The sequence below is a fragment of the Diadema antillarum genome, unplaced genomic scaffold (assembly GCF_040938485.1).
Source record: "Diadema antillarum isolate AM-2024a unplaced genomic scaffold, OU_Dant_1.0 seq00000063_RagTag, whole genome shotgun sequence".
In the NCBI taxonomy this organism is placed as follows: Eukaryota; Metazoa; Echinodermata; class Echinoidea; order Diadematoida; family Diadematidae; genus Diadema; species Diadema antillarum.
This window is the reverse complement of record NW_027271166.1, coordinates 385,090-408,517: the sequence shown is the minus strand read 5'-3', so window position 1 is coordinate 408,517 and position 23,428 is coordinate 385,090. Positions and strand designations below refer to the sequence as shown.

Below are 23,428 nucleotides of genomic sequence, written 5' to 3'. Positions count from 1 at the left end.
ATATATATATATATATATGATTTTATATTGTGTGCTGTGGACATTCATACGCAAAATGAAAGATAGGAAAGTTGCAATGTCCGACTCATCGACATCTTTGAAAAGCATTATGGGGTAGGCATTCCAAAACATGCATTCAAAATGGGCAGCCGCCTTTAAGGGGGGCTATGCAGTATATAAAGTGCTTATAATTTTGTGTGCTCTCCGAGTAAAATACAGTAGTATTTGCTGAAAATAAGGGTAAAACCATGTTTGTCGAAACCTGTACATGGCGATTGTATCTGTTTTTGCAAAACTGATGGCCATCTCAAAATGTCTAGATGTACTCACAGTCGATGTAGCGTCCCTAGACTGTGCTGGAGCATAAAGTAAATGTAGTGTAATTATGTTTATGGTGTCCTAGTGTGTTGTATAGTGTAGAGTTGACTCCCTGTTCATTTCTTGAAATTATACACTGGTTACTTATCTAGGCCTAGTATTTACAGCTTCCAAACTCTACCGGATTTTTACCGTCGAAGGTAGCGCTATTTCTATATTCATGGTAATCGGTCATCGGTATTCAAACAACAACGAGAATAAATATTGTTCTCGGCGGGTTACTGTAGCTTAATAAGCTGTAAATCACTTTGTATATCTGGCCATAATTGGAATTATGTGCAAATAACCAGTAAGTTTCGATCTGAAATCGCAAAGTATTTGATTACTTTTTTGTTTTGTTGATAGCAAGTTTGATTAACGAACTTTATTTCATTTATGGACTAACGAACCTTCGAAATATAGAACAATACTTTATTTTCGTATTAACAAACGTATATTTCATATTTGCACCGACGAACCTCCAGACTAACGAACCATCGGAATAACGAACTGTTTCTCTGATGCATCCCGCAGGGAGGGCATCAAATACCAATTTAATCCCACTATGACGATTAGATAATACGCAATGCGTATATTCACAGATGGCATACTGTTGATCATTCTTCAGCCATCGTTTTACATTGCGCAAGCATTGCTTCTATTCTTCTATGTCAGAGGTGCAGTCAAGGAACAGTGTTTTATTGCATCTTTATGATTTTATCCACCTATGAGTTTTCACGCGTGTTATACTCGCCTGATGCCGTAGGGCGCAAGTTCATTAGAAGTGAATTATGGTTCAGGTGGAAAACGTCGAATATATAGCGTTTGGTAGCAAACAAGACATAGGCAGAGAGCTGAAAAGGTCCATTTTAGTGAAAAATAAACGTAAAATGTGTTTAACGTAAAACAAAATATCTTCCCAGCAGTTTTACCGAAACTCATTTGGTAGCTCTCTCTCTCTCTCTCTCTCTCTCTCTCCTTGTGTGTGTGTGTTTGTGTGTGTGTGTGTGTGTGTGTGTTTGTGTGTGTGTGTGTTTTGTCTGTGTGCTTGTATGTATGTATGCGAAGATTAATTTGTGGGTATAACTTAAATAAGTGGAAGATATGCTTATACGCCAAAGCTATATCACCTCATCTGATTTGCACGAGTGGTTACGAAACGCTTCGAATGTTAAACTATTGTAAAACGTTCCTATATCGTGAAGAGTTTGAATGCAAAAAAAAAAAATACACAAACAAACAGACAAACTCCATTTCTAAAGTTTGTTTTAAGGTAATCACCAATCACATAAATATTTTTGTGTGTGTGTGTGTGTGTGTGTGTGCGTGCGTGTGTCGATATCTGTGTATACAATGATACTGCACTCGTTATGCATAACAAGATATATTTTTGAAGATATTGTTAAAACTATTACATATATTTCATCTATTTTCCTTGTTTGTCACTAGCCAGCTTCAATCTCAAATATCCTATGCTGACAAAAAGGATGCATCTTTTTTCCCTTTTGCATTTAAGCTCACCATATCGTATGCGCTCCTTGGATTTTACTCTACTTACTCAAGTCAACCTGAGCTTAGAAAAGCGTTTAACCTTCACACGGGAATATTCTCTTCACGATGATTGAGTCATCTCATACAATTCGAATCTTCTCTTTCCGCAGCGAAAGGGGAAAAACTCTACCCACTGCTCCCTAGACAAATGAACGGGGAGGGGGGGGGGGGGGGGGGGGGGGGGGGGGAGTGTTGAGAGCGACGACGTTTTTACGTAAGCTTACATGTAAACAGGAAACACGAGAAACCTTCCTATTTTTCAACTCGTATTCAGGGCTTCGGAAGTGTAATAGGTGTGTCTGGGAATAAAAGACAGAGGGGCGTTTCCCTTGAAGTGATTCTGGAGAGAGTGAGAAATGGGCATTTGTTTCATGAACACGAGTTTATGATCGTAAACCATCCAATTCCATCCTCGAGACTAAATCACCCTAATTATATAGATACAGCAAATTCAAATCGTGAAGTTCTTGATGCAAATTCTGTAGAGCCTTCAGCTTGGTCCAACACAAGAGGCTTTTGTGTTATGGTCTCATGTGTGGTCAAGCATCAATAAGCACGTCCAGCCCGTGGTAGTGGTATGCGCGCTGGACATTGCTGGACATGCTTGACACGTCGTTATCTTTGGACTATTCATCCATTCACCGTCTCCCAATCTTGTCTGTACAGGCGATTCTCATGCAAAGACGGCGGCGTCACTTTCCAACATGACTCGTCCCGACTTCACGGAAGTTCGCGTGCATTACATGGAACATTGTTACGGTTTTGTCGGACAAGCAAGTTGATGATTGACGTGCACATCATTTCATTCCGTTCAAAGTCTACAGCACCGGAGTGGACAATGACGTAAATGAAAATGTCCAAACTGTTCTCCTTTCACACTAGTAAGCTTCTTTTACGACGAACGTGAACCGGCTTAGCTTTGCTCGCTTATCTAATGCAAGAAAAGCTGAACACACACACACACAAAAAATACCTAGGTATGTATGTGTGCAGTACCAGGAATGGAGTATTGTGACTATAGAGGTGGGAAATGTTTTGAGAGCTGCATTTGTGGGTACTAAAAAGTCTGCATCATAGACACGACACGCGGTCATCTTGGGACGATGAGCTTGCTTCATCCAGCTCGCGAAGAAGACGTATGACTGGCCGTTGACCCGTTCAAACACGCCAGCGCAGCGGTGCCGGACCCAAAGGACATCGGACACGATGGTGTTCACGACAAACTATCTCCGTGTAGTAGCCGCCGCGACTGCCATGGCGGCTGCCTTGATCGTAGCTTGTGAAGTGGGTTTCCTCGTGATGTCGGCAAAACACAAATCACGTAAGTCAATTTCCAAGTTTAATGTACATGTATTTTTACTTCCAACAATTCTTCGTAAGGGATCCACTCTAAATGTTATCACACATCTTCAGAGTGCAAAATTGATGCACACTATTATGCTAAAGTTAGCCCGGATTTTAATGAGGATCGAGTAAACTCAATCAATATGGACTGGTAGAGAAGTCAAAATATCCAGAAAACAAGAAAAAAAACAACGCGATCCTAATAAGATCGCTTTGTTTTGGGTATCTCAGCCATTTTAAAACCGATTTTCACCAAGTAAACTTTGAATTCCTCTTAGAATTATATGCTCTTTCATATTTCACAAGAGGTCTCTCAAAATCTAAAAAAAAAATTCATCATCAGAATCGTTGGAAACGTGAAGCCCCATCTCACCCGAAACTGTGCCATCCCTTTAACCTTTACCTTTACCTTTACCGAAGATACTGGAAGATTGCTGTGTAGCAGCAGTCGAGCTTCCAGGTCTATCCTCATCTACACCGTATCGTCAGTTCAAAAGAAGGCAAGGCAGACAGGCTGTCAGTAATTACTGCTCATCCCACATCAGAATTGACTATTGGGAATAGGGGGATAGGAATCGTTGGTCTTCCCAGTGCCGATCAAGCCTAGACTTAAAAGCATCGATAGATGGAGCTTCCACTATTTCTTCCGGCAGGGAATTCCAGTCCTCTATTAGTCGATGTGTGAACGTATCCCTCCTTACATTTGTTCTGCATCTCAGCTTAGAGAGTTTGTACCTGTGGCCCTGTGTAGTTGTGTCTGCCAGTACAAAGAAGTCATCAGGGTTTATCCTGTCATACTCATGTATGATCTTGTACACCTCTATCACATCTCCTCTCCCCTTCGGTATGCAAGGGATGGTAGGTTGAGGAGTTTAAGCCTTTCTGTATAAGGCAGGTGTTTGAGAGAGGGGATCATCCTGGTTGCTCTCTTCTGCACTCTCTCCACTGTCTTGATGTCTGAAGTGTAGCGGGGAGACAGGACTGCATTACCGTACTCAAGGAGGGGACATACTAATCAGTTGTGTTCAATATTCCTTGTGATGAATATGAACACAACTATACGTTTCTCATTTATTCCAACAATGCAACAATGCTCAAAGTGGCGGTATCCTTGAATTAATGTGAAGACATACGAATGCGAGGTTAACATGAAAAAAAAAAAATGGTTAGTTGAATGGATGCTGGTTCATAAAAGATTAGATGGTCAGAAAAATCAACATAATGACAGTGGCAAACACAATTATCAACATTATCACATGTGTTGCCACATTGATACCACCACCTTTATAATAATGAATAGTTCTCACTCGTCTTATTTCACTACTACTATACTTCTACCATAATATACGGCCTATACTATTACTACTACTTCAACAACAACTACTTTACTACTACAGTGTATTGTACTTATTATTACTTCTACTCATGGGACCGCGGAATCGGGCACCCCCCACCCCCCCCCCCCCCCACACACACACAGTTTTGGAGAAGAAAATGAATAAAGAAAGAACAAAAAATGGAAGAAAATTCTAAGACTTATGAACTACTGCGTTGATAGTGCATGAGGGGATCTTATACGGCCTGAAGCGTTTTCAATCTCACTATTTACAGTTAGCCTCTCTCAGAGACATTAGTAGGATTACTAGTATATCGCGCTCCATTGATAGCTAGATGTCCGTGACACGTCTGTATGCTTGAAGTTGTACGCACAGCTGACATCATTGTTTTTCTCTTCCTCTCTTTGTTGTTCTTCTTCTCTCTTTTTTTATAATCACAAAGGCGAGATTAGGGATTTGTACCTGAACCCCGCCAAGCAGGCTATCCGTGCTCCTCGCATAGTTCCAGACCCCGATGACGAGATCAGGCATACTCAGTCCAAGCGCCAGGCCACTTTGGACAAGGAATGCCGGCGCATCGGGTACCCGACCGAGGTTCCGGAGTACACCGCCAAACACATCTTCGTCATCGAAAAGTACAGATTGGTCTATTGCTTCATACCTAAAGTCGGCTGTAGCAACTGGAAGAGAATATTGATGGTTCTCGACGAACAGGTCGATGCAGTCGATGGGCTGACGTCAGACGAAGTCCATATCAAATCCCATTTTAAATTTCTCTCGTCATACCCTCCTGATGAGCAGGAGAAAATTCTGCGTACCTATCAGAAGTTCGTGTTCGTGCGCCACCCATTCGAGCGCCTTGTGTCCGTCTTCAGGAACAAATTCGAGGACCTCGAATATTACCGCCACAATCGGTTCTTCCACCCGTTTGCGCGGGAAATCATCAAGGAGTGGAGACCTCGCGCGACGAACGAGGCGCGGACAACAGGTGAAAACGTCACGTGGGAGGAATTCGTGAAGTATTTAACACACACGGTCAAGCGTGCCCCCTTCGAAGCGCGCAGAAGTATACACTTCAGCGATCACTGGCGGGAAATGGTGAGCATCGCATCTCCATGCGAGGTCGACTACAATTTCATTGGCAAACTCGAACACGTGTCTACGGAATCGAAGTACCTGCTCCGAAAATGGGGAGTAGAGGACCGGGTGAGCTACCCGGGGTCTGAAACAAGCAGACCGACCAATAGCTCCTCTATGTACGAGTCCTATTTCAGAAGGCTCCCTAGAAAAGACTTGCTCAAGTTATGGAGCATTTATAGAAAAGATTTTTACTTTTTTGGCTACAAGAAACCTCCATATATTTGAGCCGAATTGTAGCTTCCTAGAAGCCCGCTCTCTCTATATCTTGTTGTTTCCAGACTGTCCATTTACATCGCTTTGTGTAAGATCCTTACAGTTGACAGCGCAGCTCACACATGTCACAAGTTTTCAGGCTATTATAGAACAGTGGATGAAAGAAACAAAAAAGTCATTATATTTTCAGTTTGTTGTTATAATGCAATATTATTTTCGTCGTTAACAGTTCGATATTTCCTTGGAAATAATAATTATCAGTATACTAGTACACTGTAGTTAGCAGGCATACAAATACATGTATCAGTAAAATTATCAGCATCTATATGTACTCCTCTGTATTTAAAGAGGAAAGAACTTCTGAAGATAACAACTAAACAAAAAGACATTCCTATGAATTCGCAATGTTCCGGGAATTGTCCTTGTCATTTGGGAATAGAAGCAATATACAGTGCATTTATATTAAAAAATTTTGCTTCGAGCGGCAGACCTTTTGCCCATCACCAATCAAACAACAATGGCTGAAGCCCGAGACTACCGCTATCGTCATTCTTTCCTACGTCAGCATTAAGCAAGTTTGTAGTTCCACTTTGCGCATGAGCAGAAAAAGGTCGTCATTTTGTACCAGTAGTCATCACGGTTTTTGTACCAGTTTTTGTACCAGTTTTGTACCAGTAGTCATTCACTGAGCTAAGCATCTGTGATGCAATGACTACTCGTGTTATCCCTACAAACGGTGCTTGCCAGCACATCTACCTGACAGCAGACCGGGTGTTTTAGCAAGATTAACAGCAGTTAGCATGCAATGCAAAACAAAGAAATTGATGCTTTCCCAAGTTGACGGACCATTCTGGTCACGTGGGGCCCGTTTCACAAAACTTGTCATCAGTGACAACTGCCACATTTCTATGACAAATTTGCTCTCAGCCAATCAGATGCAAGGACTTCAGTAGCTTGTCACATCTATGATCACTTGTCACTGATGACAAGTTTTATGAAACGGGCCCTGGTCTACGCAAGTTCATTCTTTGCTTGAACATGAGTACCATACATAAAACGTGGAACAAGATTTATAACGCATTGTATGACACTTTTAAAACGAGTGAAGTGCTTAACCAAACGAGAAAATATAAAGGTTATTTGTACCAATGTGCACGTAAGCTTTTTACGAACTGGTTTATAGTCATTAAAAAAGGCAAAATAATCAATAGGGTCTCTAAGACTAGGAAGTCATGAACGTGAAACCGCTTTGTGTGATTATGCTGCAGACTGAGCACAAAATATAATACGAGGTTCCCGCAGGCAGTGAGCAGCATGACATGTTTTCATGTATATTATCCAATATTGTCAACTTTTTGTTCATTGATAAAAGGTGAAAATCTGATACAGTGCACTGCCGTAATAACAACTAAGTCCTCGCGAGCAGTAAAGTATATCAAGATAAAACATAAATGACAATTTAGGGACCTAAATTTGTAATTTGCGTGCTCGTTGTGTCGAGAGTGCACTATCCAAGTGAAACATCGTAATAGCGAATCCGAAAGTAGCGAGAAACTCCATTGCCATTATTATAAAACAAGGTAATTCTGTAGGTCCCATTCTTTTTATATTCGTTTATTTATGTCCTTGATATAACGGGCAAATTCAGGGGTCTGAAGTTGTTGGATTAATCCTCTCTGTGCCGAGGAATCAAATGTGTACAAAATGTCGCACACACATCTAAGCAAAGGAAATCGATGTGTCACGCAAATGGTTAATGAGGTCCCATCGTATCAAGGCATCAATTTCTTAGTAACAGAAGGGATGTGGTGAATATTGAAGTATAAGTAAGCTGAAAATGATTAAGCTAACAGAATCCAAGGATACAAAGTTGGCTGAACGAACGTACTGCCCTGTCGCTGCCAATCAACCATAGAGCAATATAAACGTATGACAAATCTATTTTGATGTAATTTGCCACTGGATTTTTTTTTTTTTCAGAATTGGAAATGACAAGGCGAGCAAGGAGGAAAGTTGGAGAGAGCAGTGAAAGGGCTTCTGTATGTAATACATTCTATATTTATATTCATATTTATCCAAGTCATATAACATTAGCATATGATGAGATGAACGAATCATAGAAACAATTTTGACTGGAACTATGAAACGAAGGTAAAATTGATAAAATGGAACGGAAAATTGTGATTAAAAAAAAATCTGCCAACAGTCAGATTCAATTATGATGTACTCTTTGAATATATTCATGTCTTTATTTCAGATTTGGAATAATTGTCACAATGATTACAATGCTGTGGCTGCTGCTCAGGAAATTGCAGTTACTGTCAGGATGGCAATGATATTAAAGAAAACAGTAAAAGAGAGACACCGAATCGTGGAAAACCGCTTCTGATGCGTTATCTCTGCAGTTGTTACTGTCATGTAATTTGATCATCGTTGACACAAGTATATAGTTTGTGGCTTACTAAGGAATAGTCAATTTATCAACTACATACATATAACTTAATATGACCCACAGTACTTCCGCTTCAATTTGCCCATAGCAATAAATAAATGAATATATAAATATAAATAAATAAATAAATAAATAAATATATATATATATATATATATATATATATATATATATATATATATATATATATATATATATACAGGTATATATATGTACATATACACACACAGATCTTTTACATTGTACATGAAATTTATCTAATCTTGTTAAAGGACAAGTTCACCTTCATAAACATAAGGATTGAGAAAATGCAACAATATTAGTAGAACACATCAGTGAAAGTTTGAGGAAAATTGGACAATCCATGCAAAAGTTATGAATTTTTTTAATTTTTGTGTTGGAACCGCTGGATGAGGAGACTACTACAGCTTGTGAGTCATATGCGTACAACAATATAAAGAAAATGTAAAAGAAATTCAACATATTTTCACTTTTTTCGCATAATAAAAGAGCACTTGACTTGCCTCTTTCTAAAGGCAGGGGGAATAATATTACCCATAACATTTGTCGGTAAAGAGTCAGGGGAATGTGTACTTTTTTCAAAAGATGGAATTTTGTGAAATTCCCTTTATATTTTCCTTATATTGTTGTACGCATGTGACATCTAAGTTATTCATACACTGCAGTAGTCTTCTCATCCAGCGGGTACTGCACAAAAACTTCAAAAATTCATAACTTTTGAACGGATTGTCTGATTTTCCTCAAACTTTCAATGATGTGTTCTACTAATATTGCTACATTCTCTCAATCCTTATGTTTATGAAGGTGAACTTGTCCTTTAAACATAATTATGCATTCACATAACAGAATGATACATGATAGTTTTCAGAGCTACCAGTTAAATATGAATAATGCAAAGAAGATCAGGGCCCCATTTCATAAAACGTTGATATGATAGCAACTCTTGCTGGAATGGCAATTGTCATGGTAATGACAAGAATCCAGCTTCCTGATTGGCTATTGCTACTGGAAGTTGCCATTCCAGCAGGAGTTGCCATCCTATCATCTTTTATGAAACGGGACCCAGATGATGATGTCATAGCCTCACATATCTCTTATTGTTCAGTATTCTTGTGCATTGTGACATCATAAGAGGAAAAAAATAGTCATGTTTAGTAGTGGTTTACGATGTAACAGTTAGGCCCCTTTTCCTACTTAAGTCACCACCACTAACATAATATATTCTACTACTAGATGCTAACGATAATGTTTTTTTTTTTTCCTTCTGATTTTATAGCAAAAACAAAACAAAACTGTGTTGTTCATTGGTGGACTTGTGAAGGTGATGACATAATCCAACCTCTAATTTGCATGTGTCATTTTCACCTATATAACTGTCACAACATGTAATCCTTCAACATTTCCTGTAACTTTAATTTATTTCAAAACTCAAGAATCCATTGCTGTTGTTATTTTTTAATGCCATCAGGTGTTTCAAAATATGACATGAAATTGCATTTTAATTTTATTAGACAAGAGTGTCCATATAATACTCTAAAGAAAAAGAGTGTGAAAGTTCAAGCATAGTCAGCAATTTTCTTTATTTTTTTTGTATGAAGGCCCAAAATCGCTAAATGCTCTCTTCAAGATACACAACTAAAGGGCATAAACACACACACACACACACACACACACACACAAGCAAACAAGCATGTACAAATACAAAGCAAAGTGTATGTCAATTCTGCTGGACAGAGTGCATAATTTACAAAGATGAAAGTGGGATCTATTCATTTGTTGAAGTATAAGTTTTATATTACAGTGTACCAATATACATTACTTAACAGTCACTGATAATTACGTTTTCATACATATTCAAGAGTGATAAACTGATCAATCAATGAAAAAAAAAAAGAAGAAAAAGGAAGCAGAAGAAGAAAAAGAAAATGAGACTGTTAATGTGGAAATTTTCTGTGTGTTCTTTATTTCTCTGACTGTAAACACACTGCTTTGGCTAGTATATTATGTGGACAGATTACATTATTCACAAAAAAATAATAAAGTATCATCAATTTTGTGCTGCTCTAAGATTTCACAGATGTGATACATTCCACTTTGATGATGACGGTAAAGATAGTACAGTGCACTCCTGTTATAACGAAATGCTCGGGACCGGCAGTTTTCTTTCGTTATAACGAAATTTCGTTATAACCGAACAAATACAATATATAACGAAAACAAGGAAACCACGTTTACATATATCATGTTTGCTAAATACTCATCACACACTGGAAAGCTATGTGAAATGTGATGGGATAACTGTATTACAATATAAATAAACGCAAGGTCCCCTCAGAAACTGTGCGTGACACAAGGAGCGGACACACAGTCGTGTGACGCGTTCACACATGCAGAGACGCTATAAATGCTTGTTCCGCTACGTATTTTCGAAAGCAATTCACATTTCGTTATAACGGAACACATTTCTTTTGTTTTTCTTTGTCTGTGGCGCTCGGAAAAGACTTCGTTATAACAGAAATTTCGCTATAACCGTGTTCGTTATAAGCGAACTTTGTACCATAGACTTTGATTGTGATAATTTTGGGACCAGAAGATGTACTTCGTTATAACGAAATTTCGTTATAACCGTGTTCGTTGTAACGGGAGTGCACTGTATAACTGTCATATCAAGCATCATAACATGACAATACTTCTACCAACTCTGAAGTGCAACATTTCCCAGAAGCTAGTTGTAGTTTTTTTTTAGCAGAATAATGGTGGTTTTACATTTTTTAGTGAGGATATGAAGAAATTATCAATCATTCATGAAGCGTCCTGTGTACTCGAGGAGACTTGGCAGCTCTAAACAGCCCTCTGAAATAAGCATATTGTAACAAGATTGCCTGTAAAATTCTGCTGACCAAAATCGTGGTAGTTCACAGGGAAAAAGATATTTTGAAGGCAAAAATACAGTCAACCTTGCCTAAACTGAATCTCTTTGGACTGAAGATATAGCTTCGAGTCAGAGAAAATTTGACTTATGAGAGATTAAAACCAATAGCATATAATGAGGAGAGGACTTGAAAAGACCTTCAACTTAGGCGATTATTTGACCTATGCAAGTTCGCCTTAAGCAAGGTTGACTGTATAAATAGTTGTTCAAAAAATGGGGAAAGCACAAATACACTGTATATGTGGATACTAACTCCAAGTACAAGAAAAAGACACCTAAAAAATCATACAATTGTTTTGGTTGAAGAACAATATCAGATACAGTAAAATTTCCTTGCAACCTTGAGTAAAAAGTGTTTCCCTCGGTCAATTCCGGGATGCAGATGAGGTGTTCATAAAAATTGTCAATCATTAGCGGCACTCTGATGATTGATGGTGTTGAGCCTTGCGAGGAGAACATTGCAACTAGGCCTGCAGATTTCGAACGATGGAAAGAGCCTCCTCTGGCATGAGCATGTACATCCTGCAGCCCTCTATCACTTTTGAACGAAGTGATAAGGCACGAAAATCTGGATATGTCTTCAAAAGTGATGCTGACAGTTCCTCTGACATTAAGGAGAATTCAACATCACCAAAGTCTAGCAGTAGATCGATAGGACACTTTGTCTAATCGGTACCCATCGGCTCCTCGCAGTCGCGCGACTTCGAGTTGACGAGCTCGCGTCGGACTTCCGGCGTGATCGTCGGGTGGACGTGCGCTCTGAGCAGCTCCATGAGGGCCTCCTTCTGCTCTGACGAGATGTCCTCCTTGTATCGCTGGGCGAAGGCTAGGAGAGCTTGGTGCCAGAGGACGGGGAGATTCCGTTTGTCCTGGACGAACCTGGATCATGATTGTATGCACATCAGAAATTGCCTATTATATCTCTCTAGGGTAGAATATTCTCATCATTACTGTGACAGTGATAATTTCAGCACCTTTTGAGTGACATGAAACTAGTGCCAAGAACTAAAGCACACAGATTTCTTACTTGTCATATGTGGTGTAATTTTATTCTATATCTTTGATCCATTGAATCAAAACCACATGAAATTCATCTTACTTGCCCAAGCTCAAAATATCACTGACACACACACACACCAAAAAAAAAAAAAAAATGTTCAAATTCCACACATGCAGTTGAGGAAAATCTCACCAAAAAGAAATATTTTGATGAAATGACATCACAAGATTGAAATCCATTATGGCAGGGATTAGAGCTGTATGTGTTGAGGGCAAAAGAGGCGAATCCTTTTATAACAAAGTTCTTGGGAGCTGCAAGTTTTCTTTCACTGTTTCAAAAGTTTGCTATAAGCGAACCAATGCAATAAAATGAATAAATTTAAAGATAATAATCTTGGGCCCTGAGTTTTTGATTTGTAGCAATGAAACTTTGTTACAACAAGAGTGCAGGGAGGTTCAATAACCCAACCTTCCCACAATCCTGTGCACTGACCTGAGGAAGTGGTACACAAGTGCATCGATGACCCTGAAGGGAAGGGCATATTTCTTGTCGATGAGGATGCGCAAGAAGATGCTGTTCACTCCACTATAGTCCATCTCGGCAACCTTGAGCATGGCTGCCGCCGAATGTAGGACGGGTATCGTTGTCTTGGCGAGGACGCTTCCAACGATCACGGCCTCGCGAAGCGTGCACGTGCCAGACTGGAGTAGCATGAACAAAAACAACAACTGTTTAATACGGGTACATGTCACAAGACCGACACCCACGAGTCATAAAGCTCAGAAGTCATACAGCCCATGAGTTATACGGCTCACGAGTCATACAGCCCATGAGTTTGACACTAAGCTAACAATGCCCACGAGACCAACATGTTAAGTCCTGTGTTGTATCTGTCGACCTCGTGGGCTGTTTTTACCTTGTGTCAAACTCATGGGCTTTATTTGTTTAGTGTCGAACTCATGGACCGTATGAATCGTGAGCTGTATGACTCATGGACCTGTTTTCAACATAAAACTCATGGGCTGTAAGACTCGTGGGTGTCAGTCTTGTGGGATGACCCCTTTAATACTTGGATCTCCCATGGCACGATGCCTAGCTGTCGGAAGTTTGCGATGCGCCATGTGCAAGTCCTGGTAAGGGTCGTGGAGTTGTTCTTTTGTAAACAAATTTTGTTGCAGCACAAGGCTATCCACATGCTCAGTGACTGGCATTCAACACAACCTCACAGTCCCAATCATACAAATCTGTGCAGCATTATGAAGTGAAGGCATACTGCTCAGTAGTATTATAAACCTATGTGTGTTATGAGTACCAACAGGCACAAATAATTCTGTAATATTGTACACACTGTCCAGGGGCGGATCCAGGAATTCCGTAAAGAGGGGGCGCGTTTACAAAATTAAAGGGGGGCGCTCACATCCCTCCCCCCATTTTTTCTTTTTATTTCTTTTGTTTCAACAAAAAAAAAGGGGGTGCGCTGATTGCGGTCCTCCCTGGATTCGCCACTGCTGTCCAACGTCCCGGGCATAGAAATAGTTAACTTACTTTTAGGTGGTGGAGAGATGGTTAAAAGTGGTATCTTAATCACATAAAAATACCTTATTTACACTCCTCTATGAAAATTCTACCTACATTACATTTGGACTCTCAATTTCTCAAGACTGCATTCCTTTTTTTCTTTCCTTTTTTTAACCAACCCCAACCATCTTGGCAGAGGATAAAAAACTCTCACCTCACAAAGGGGGATGAGGATTCCCTTGAAGAATGCTGCTGGCTTGAAGAGTGCCTTCTTTAGCGCCTGGAAAAGAGAATGTTCAATGAAGACACAAATCTCATGGTTTACTTTAAATGTAAATATTTTCATGCGATGAATTTTTCATGCTTGGCCCGTTTACATGAGTCTTGCCTGTTTTTGATTCCGCTGAATCAAGACATAAACTACTGGAACATAATGGCAAGCAAAAATATTTGCATGCTTTTATTTTTGCGCAAGTTTCTGGTTGCACGAAATGCGTGAAAATTCAACACCGTGAACATTTCCCCTTTTACAGTACATCCTTTCGGACTTTACATATGTGTAAAATACTATCTTTGTGATAAATTGTGCTACTTGGCCCTATGTATTCTGTAATGATACTTATGTTCTGTTTTGGTTTGTTTCGGGAATTTTTATTTTCTTTTTAGAGAGAGAGAGAGGGGGGAGAGGAGAGAGATAGGTGTTGTGAAGTTTTTACTTTTGGTAACTATTTCAATTGCTAAAATCTATTTGTGTCACTTATGCTCTGAAGACAATTTTTTGGGAAACTACTTACTGTCTAATTTCTATTGAATAGTTTTCATTAGATAAAAATGAGAAAGGTGGAAGTTTTGGATGAAACAGCCCCACATTGATAAACTGTAAAAGTGTAGATTTTAGCTTTGTGGAAATTTCCTCACATACTGCGCAACCAGAAGCTAGCTGAAAAATAAAAGCATGCAAATATTCATGCATGCCATATGTTCCAGCAACAAATGAACTTATTCTGCGGAATTTAAAAGCACACAAAATTTGTCGCACCCGTCAGAGCGCGAAAAATTGCGCATGAAAAAATATCCACTTTTCCAGTATTCATACATTCTGCACGTAAATTAACCTGGTTACAAAAGGGAGTTCCTGGATGAAACCTCTCCGGATCGACTAATCAGCATTGATTTGGTAAGCAAACAAGCAGTAAATGCAAAACTTATGTCAAACCTGGTTATATATTTTAGCTTCATTGTCTTATTGTTCAATATTCATCAACTGCAGCCAATATATCTTAAAAACTGAGCAAGTCATGAGGACCTGAGACCTGAATCTTTTCCTCAACTTTTTGCATCAAAGACAACAATACGAGGAACACATTTTCACCATCAAGCTAATACTGCTGTCTATAGAACCCTAGATACTCATTCATTCGTATAAATCATAGAAAAAAACAAAAACATGCAGGAGTTTTCCAGTATCTCACCATATATAAGTGAAAGTTTAATCTCTTGAATTCTGCAATGTCATCCTGTATCCTTGGTAACAGGATGAGGTTGTAGAATCTGTGGAAATCAATGGTGAAAATAAATATTTCCTAGGGATAACAAAGACGAATCATAATGTGAAACATCCAATAATATGGTTATTCATCAGGTAGCCAGGAATATGCCACGGCATACAACCGCTACCAGTTCAGGAAAAGTTTCATCCTCCTTGGTACCAGTTATAACTTTATGCATTCTTCATACTCTTGGACTGTGTATTCACTTCATTTGGACGTATGTGACCCTGCTTCACAAAACCAACAAAAAGTCGCTAGACATGGATATGTAGTTAAGAGCAGCTTCTGAAAGAGCAGACTTTAAGGTTCAAAATGATGTGTAACTCAAATCAAATGGACTCTCCTAACCTTTCCTAATTTGGGACAGAAAGCATGCACTCTGGAAAGTGTGAAAAACAGGATGTAAACCTCTGGAGCAACAATAAAGGAATTTACATTATCAAATTAAGCTGAAATTGAGCATGCTTTATTAACACATTCTGTTGATGATTAATGCCAACTTTCAAAGCAGTAGCATCATCCTTTCCCAAGTTACTAGAGTTGAGAATGAAGAGTACTGACAGGATTTTCAAGAAATGAAAAGGGGACTCTATAAGACTCACCTAATCACATTATTCTACCAAAAAGTGTTCCAGAAAAACTGCTAGAAACAGACTTTCCTGTTCGTTTTATGATCCCAAACTTGCGTATAATGTAGAAGACTTGCTCTTTCAGAAAATATGAAAAACTCAAGATTGGATGCATTGACCCATTTGGTTCGCCTATTTTTAGTCCTCACACAAAATCAGTGTGTGCGACTTTTTGTTGGTTTTGTAATGCACGGTCACATATTGTATACGCTATAATTTTCGCATACATAAATATTCGCGAATTGCCGCTGTCACACATTTTCGCGAGTGGTTAAATTCGCGATTGGGGGACTAGAGAAAATATGAAGTGGCAAAGAAAGTGTGAATTTTCAACTTACTAGCAAATAAGAATGATACTAGTTATACACCGCATGAAAAAGACTTGCCAAACTCTGTGAACTAGTAAGTTAGAATTCAACATTTTTGAAGTGGTTAAGTCCATCGCACTAGATTTCTGATGAGTGGTCCCCTAGATTTCTGACGAGTGGTCCCCTTGCGATAATGGATTGGCTCTCTACAGTATTCGTCCAAAGTAGACGTGGACTTGCGTGAACAAGCTTAGCCAGTATGGTTTGTTCGGTAAGCCGTGACATGGTATACTAGTACTGAAATGTTCGTATCATCAAGGCAAGGGATTCATTTTGGAAGGTAATATTTTCGCGTGTTGTTAATTTCGCGAATAGCTCCCGACTCGCGAAATTCGCGAAAATAAAACCCCCACGAAATATATAGCGTATACAGTATACAAAGTATACATATCCTTCAAACAAATCCACTTCCATGCGAGGCTGCCAAACTACATACCACGTTAACATTTCCAACATCTCATTTTCTTCCACATATGTGGCCCTCTATCCGTCTATACATCTATGACAGAATAGAACAGTTTTAATACATGATTTCACATGTGACCATTCAATAATAACTCACATGATATGGCTATGAGTATATATGAATATGACCCTGCACCAACAATTAAGCAAAAAACAATAAATGAAGTTTTATAATGTGGTATATGTACTCTAATACATATACAATCAACCTTGACCAAGTCTAATCTATTTGGACTGAAGAAATTGCTTCGACTTAGAGAAAATCTGATTTATGAAGGATTAAAATCAATAAAATATTATAGAGAAGAAGTCTTGAAAAGACCTTTGACTTCGGCGATTCTTCCACTTATGCGGGGTCTACTTCAGCAAGGTTGACTGTATATATACTTTTTGTCCAATATGATTCTAAATCCTTTCACCTTATGACAGCAAAGCAAAGTTTCATAATGTAATGTAAGATAATAATTTGGAATAGTAATAAACAGAAACAAAGCACTACAATATGTCCAAAAAAAATTTACAATCGGATTTATGCATTGTTAACTTTTCACGTGATTAAACTGTCTAAATGGAATTTCAGGGTCTAAAAATATAACATCTTACCTATATTTTGCAGAAAACCCATGATTAAATTTGGTTAAGAGGTCATAGAGAAATGTAGATCTTTGTGAAGCAAGTCATTCATCTGCTTCTTCCAAGTTAATCACTTGGATGCTCTTGGAACTGCATATCAATGTGTGAAGACAATGGACAGAACTTGGAGGGAAGGGATTCCTGACATGCTCTACAAAGATCCTCATTTCTCATTGACCACTGATGTAAATCGGATGGGGCTTTCTGTAAGATGTAGGTAATAAGTTACAGTTTCATACCATGAAATTGTATTCAGATTGATTAACTATTTTCAAAGTTATTGTTGCAAAGGGTCCTGTTTTAATTTTTTGTTTTGTGTTTTGACAAACGGTATATTCGGCCAAATGATCATCACCTTTGTGCCATCTTGGCATTGAGATTGCTGGCGAAGAGTCTGGTTGCTTGGTACATGGCAGCAGCACTCCATTTATCAGGTTCTGTCACATAGAGCAGCTAGAGATCAAAAGAGGCAAGACACCACTAGAATGAGGTAAGATTCTTTTTTTCTTTTTTTTTTCTTTTTTTCTTTTTTTTTTTGGGGGGGGGACAGGTCACGTCAATGCTCAAACGATGTCATGACCAAAGCACTACAAAGATAACACACATATTATATATCGCATTCAAATTTATTTTAACTTTTCAACAAAGCATAATGCACCTTCGCTTTCTTTTTCACCAAAGAATATTAGATGTGAATAATACAATGGGAATAACTACAGCAAACACAACAGTAGCAAAACATTATTTCAATGGAACATTGTAATAAAAAATCAAAGTTCACGGTAATAACTAGAGATTTTGATATGCTTTCGAAAGTGGAAAGAGAATGACTAATGATAACATTACTAGGGATATCATTCTAGACTTTAGAACCATGATACTTCATTGTTTTTCAGCAAAAACCACTCTTATCGATGGCAAATGCATGAGACAGCTTTGTGGGGCAGGGTAAACATGAATTTCATCGTTTTGTTGGGGGTGTTTTTAACATGGTTGAAAATACACTGGGGAGATTATTTGTTTGTTACTTGCTAGCAATTTACACAAATGATTATTGTGCGATTTCCATGAGAGGTAATCATCATTATACAGACCTAAAAAACTGAATCAGCTGGCTGCAAATTGACATCAATTTCTATATGACAAGGCAGGGGATTTTTCTGATTAATGTTATTAAACACCATAAATTGAGTTTTTTTATGTTCAGAGATAACTTATTTGCATATTTCCAATCTTGAACAAATTCCAATTCATCATTCATAATCTTTAATAGGATTTTAGGACCACTATGTGAAAAATATATGTAAGAGTCATCTGCAAAACAGATAAAAGAAAGCGGGTCAGACAAGTTTGAGAAATCAGTGATGTAAAGTATGAGTACAGGGGCGGATCCAGGAATTCCGTAAAGGGGAGGCGCCTTTACAAAATTAAAGGGGGGGCGCACGTGCCCCCTCCCATTTTTTTCTCTTTATTTGTTTTGTTTTCGCAAAAAATAAAGAGGGGGCGCGCGCCCGGTGCGCCCCCTCTGGATCCGCCACTGGAATAGAAGGGGCTGATTATATTCATAACCCTTAATATGAGCAAATTGTTTCCTGTTACAAACTTGATTACGGACAAAAAGACAGATGGACAGAAGGATGGATGGACAGATGAACGGACAACCTGAAGACACAATGCCTTCTGCGACACTTCATGGCTGTGGCATAAGAAAAAAATTGAAATGTAGCGGAGGCAGACCAAAGTTACATTTCAACAAACCTGTTCCCATGTCTTCAAGGCCGGAAGAATCTTGAATGCCTTGGGTAGTTTTCCACTTCGGTACCTGGACAGGATTTGACCGACCCCCTTGTACACCTGGATCACTCTATCGTCATGCTGTGGCGTTGGGACACCAGATTCTACACTTGGGAAAATAGAAAGAACAAAACGAAACAAAACAAAACAAAAACATCAATAGAAAGAGAAGATGACATGTCCTGCCACTTGAGGTAAGATACAAAGTCGAGCTGGCCCAATGACATATAATATGCATGGGTGGATCTAGAATTCCGTTAAGAGGGGGCGCTTTTACAAAATTAAAGGGGGGCGCACGCACCCCTCCCCCAGTTTTTTTTTTCTTTTGTTTTAACAAAAAATAAAGGGGGCATGCACTCCATGCACTCCCCCTGGATCCACCACTGTATAAAGTGTAGTGCATAAATAAAAAAGAAAGTAAATGAATACTCCTATTTTCAATGCAGTTGGAAAAAAAAAAAAATCTAGAGCAAAACAGATAAGGGAGTTTCACCACTCCAGCCACCTGCCGTGCACTAAATAACTCTCACAACTTTGATCAAACGAGACATCCATGACTAAAATTAGACTTTTTCTTGCAAGAATTAGCAGGTGCAAAGGTCATTAGTGTATTTTATATACTCAAGTGGATGATTTATCGGGATACTTGCAGGTATTTTGTTGATTTCCTTTTCTCTCTCAGGGGGAGAGTGGATGGAAGGAATGAAAAAGATGCAGTGCAAATTCCATCAATTTGATTGTTTTCCACCTCACTGTAGACAATATTCATGACTTGGCAAAGATGCTGAAAGCTGTGGGAAGGGCAATTAATGGGAACTCTAAAAATTTCCCAAGAGTTCCTTGTCAATCCTTGTCAATCAGTTGCAATAGAAAAAAAAAAAACACCTCGTCGGAAGAATTTCATGCATTTAAATAATTACGCAAGTACCTGCCACATGCTGGTAAGGATTATATAGAACCAACACTTGCTGTTGGATGGAAGCTTGGTGGTCTAGTGGAGATGAGGCCTATCCGGAAATCAGGAGGTCATAGGTTCGAATCCTGTTCAAGTACATAAGCCCATGATTTCTTTGTTAATCATGGCTACTACACAAAACACTGATCAATTCAGTGCTTATTTACGTCGATGTAGGACAATTTGTCGATCAGCTGCAATAAAAACACCTTGGCGGAAGGAAGATTAATGTCGGCCATGATGGCTAGGCACACACCTGACATCTGTGAAGCTATTTCTGTTTTCTTTTCTGTGAGTTTCTCCATGATGATGTCGGCCAACGTCCGCCTCGTGGGGGCGTCCTGCGTCATAAACTGCCGCAAGGCCTCCTCATCCTTCTCATCCACCTCCTGTATTAAAGAAAAGAGAAAGATAGATATCTATATGGAATGATAGATAGATATATACATACTTGGATATAAATATACAGAAAGATACAATGTAGATATAGATGCATAGACCCTATATGGATATACATACAGAGAAAGAAATTGAGAAAGAGAGAGAGAGATAAAGATAGACAGATAGATAGATAGATAGATAGACAGACAGACTCAGACAGATATACATATATATATATATATATATATAGAGAGAGAGAGAGAGAGAGAGAGAGATAATTGCATGCTGGGAGAGAGAGAAGGAATAAAAACATAGGAGTATTTCTGTTCAAGGAAGGCCAAACATGTAACTTTGTAGCCGTGAATGTTTGGTTCAACATTATGAGCTACCCTGGTATCACACTGGCAACAGTGGCAATCACAAAAACTGTTTGAACAGAAATAAATGCTCCTGGCCAAGCCTAGAATTGCAGCAATGTAAACTTTCTGCCAGCAGTAAGCTGCTCAGAGCAAACAACTATAATTTATGCTGCTAAATGATATATATTACTTACAGTACATCAGTGGCTGTGGAACTGTTTTAGTGTGTGTGGGAGGGAAATAACAAGGAAAGAAGAGATATGCACCAACTCACAATCTCGTCAAAAAATTGTCCCTGACTATGAGCCAGTTCCTGGTCATCTTCCTCTTCCTCTTCCTCATCATCATCTGACCCCTCATCGCAGGCTGGACCAAGACTTGGGGCAGGCTTCTTTGTCGCGCCAAGTCTTTAAAGTAGAAGTATAGAAACAACAGGTTAAAGATTAGTATTGATCTTTTATTTTTTTATTTGATATTTATTTATTTCTGCAATTCCATGACAAGCCTAATATACAAACAAATGAATCTTTCTTTTGTACAAACCATATGATTTTTGAAAAAGAATTGATAAACTTGATGAATACAAAATACTGACAATTGTTTGATACAAATTACATGGAACATCAACGATAAAGAAAAATAAGTTAAAGCTACAATCTAAGGGGAGCAATTCTTCATAGAAGACTAGCTCATCCTTCACTTTTGCCTTTGATAGTATAAAATCTAGAGTACATTCCTGTTATAACAACCACAGTTATAATGAAATTCCAGTTACAACGAAGTTAAAATTCAGGCCGCAACATTATCAGCTCTATGTTCTTATATTGTGTATTTGTTCAGTTGTAATAAAAATTTTGATATAACCATCAAAGAAAACTGTCAGTCCCAAGGAATTTCTTGGAACGGGAGTCCACTGTATCCACATGAAAGCAACATGAAAACTTTATTCTTATTGTGTACATAAAAAAGGAGAGAAGAGGAAACATTTTAAATAAGGGAACACTGATGATTACCTTGACACTCCATGCTCTAATTCCAGTTCATCTTGCTGTATCCTAGCTTGCTCCAGAATTTTCCTCGATAGTTTCTCATCCACAAACTGCATGGCATAAGAAAGATAAATATGGTACTCTGTGAGATAACCTGAGATGGCTCAGCAGAGCTAACAATGTTGTTACGAGTGATTTATGATGAGCATGTCAAAATGAAAGAAGCAAAACCAACTGAATTATTGGGGATATTTGACAAACTTCACAAACAAACAGTTGAACAAAAAACACATTTTAATCAAGCCGGAAACATGCCTACAGGTACCTCGTACAGAAAATATCCATAATGGCCCATGCTACACTCTGTGAATCAATCTCAACAAGCAGCATAGCCATAGTAATCTAATTAAATATCATAATCAATAATAATATTATAATCAATAAGCATAAATTTAAATTAAGTACATTTTCAACTAACTCAAATAAACATTGATAAATCAATAATGGATGACCATGTGAAGCATTTCATATCTGTCGCTGGAAGATCAAGAAAGAGGTTAGCAAGCATTACAAGTACAGCATGGCATTTATAGTTAGGCATGGATGCATGGACCAGGGAGGTGGACCACCTCCCTGCATGGACATACATCATGACAGCATGCATGCAATATTATTAAAGTGTGTGTAAATATACAGTTCTGGTCAAGGTGAGGATTTAGCTTTTAACGTTTTGCTAGATATTCAGAAACCACTCTATGAGATGTCAAAGAGCATACAGTTTTAAGGGGTATCAAAGGTTTATTCGATGAAAATCGGTTTTGAAATGGCTGCGATATCAAAAAACAAGGTAAAACAAAGAGATCCTAAGTAATAAAGTTGGAACTTGTGGCATGTCGCCTTTTTATATTATTAGCACTTTTTTGGATATCTCAGCCATTTGAAAACCAATTTTCATCAAATAAACGTTGAATCCTTCTTAAAATTACATGCTCTTTCGTATTTCATAAGAGGCTTTTCACTATCTCACTTAGGAATGTTCAAAACATGAATCCCCACCTAAACCAGTACTGTACAGTCCCAAGCAATGATTCCTGATGAATGGTGAAGTAGACGTCGAGTGTGTTCATTGTCACACAGAATATAAGAGGTGGGACTGTAATAGTACAGTGCACAACTTACCGCGTCGTCTTGTTCGGTTTTCCTTCTCTCTTTCTTTCTCTGTGATACCCGTACACTGTCATCATATTCAATCTGGTCTGCCAATGGTCCACTTGATGTAACAGGGTCTCCTCCGCGTCTATTCCTATTTTTCTTTGCCTTTCCCATGTTTTCGGTTTTATTTCTCCTTGTGTAAAATCAACACACGTGTGTGATAAGTACCGTACGAGTCGTCAGTACAATTTTTGTGAATGTGTGAAAAACACACATAAAAATCATCCT

At 38.6% G+C, this 23,428-nt stretch overlaps 2 protein-coding genes across 2 annotated transcripts; one reads left to right on the top strand and one right to left on the bottom strand.

Moving 5' to 3' along the window:
- The first annotated feature begins 3,114 nt into the window (after positions 1-3,114).
- LOC139725845 (carbohydrate sulfotransferase 11-like) lies at positions 3,115-6,058 on the top strand. The gene is made up of 2 exons (XM_071636924.1): positions 3,115-3,229; positions 5,032-6,058. The coding sequence occupies exons 1-2, from the start codon at positions 3,115-3,117 to the stop codon at positions 5,952-5,954; spliced, it is 1,038 nt and encodes a 345-aa protein (XP_071493025.1). The 3' UTR covers positions 5,955-6,058.
- A 5,954-nt stretch (positions 6,059-12,012) lies between these two features.
- Positions 12,013-23,343, bottom strand: LOC139725876 (bystin-like). The gene is made up of 10 exons (XM_071636953.1): positions 23,168-23,343; positions 22,013-22,098; positions 21,274-21,406; positions 20,516-20,648; positions 19,269-19,408; positions 17,866-17,963; positions 15,338-15,416; positions 14,080-14,145; positions 12,840-13,048; positions 12,013-12,226 (listed from the first exon to the last, which is right to left on the bottom strand). Exons 1-10 carry the CDS (start codon positions 23,312-23,314, stop codon positions 12,013-12,015), a joined length of 1,305 nt encoding a protein of 434 aa, XP_071493054.1. The 5' UTR covers positions 23,315-23,343.
- Between the last annotated feature and the right edge of the window lie 85 nt (positions 23,344-23,428).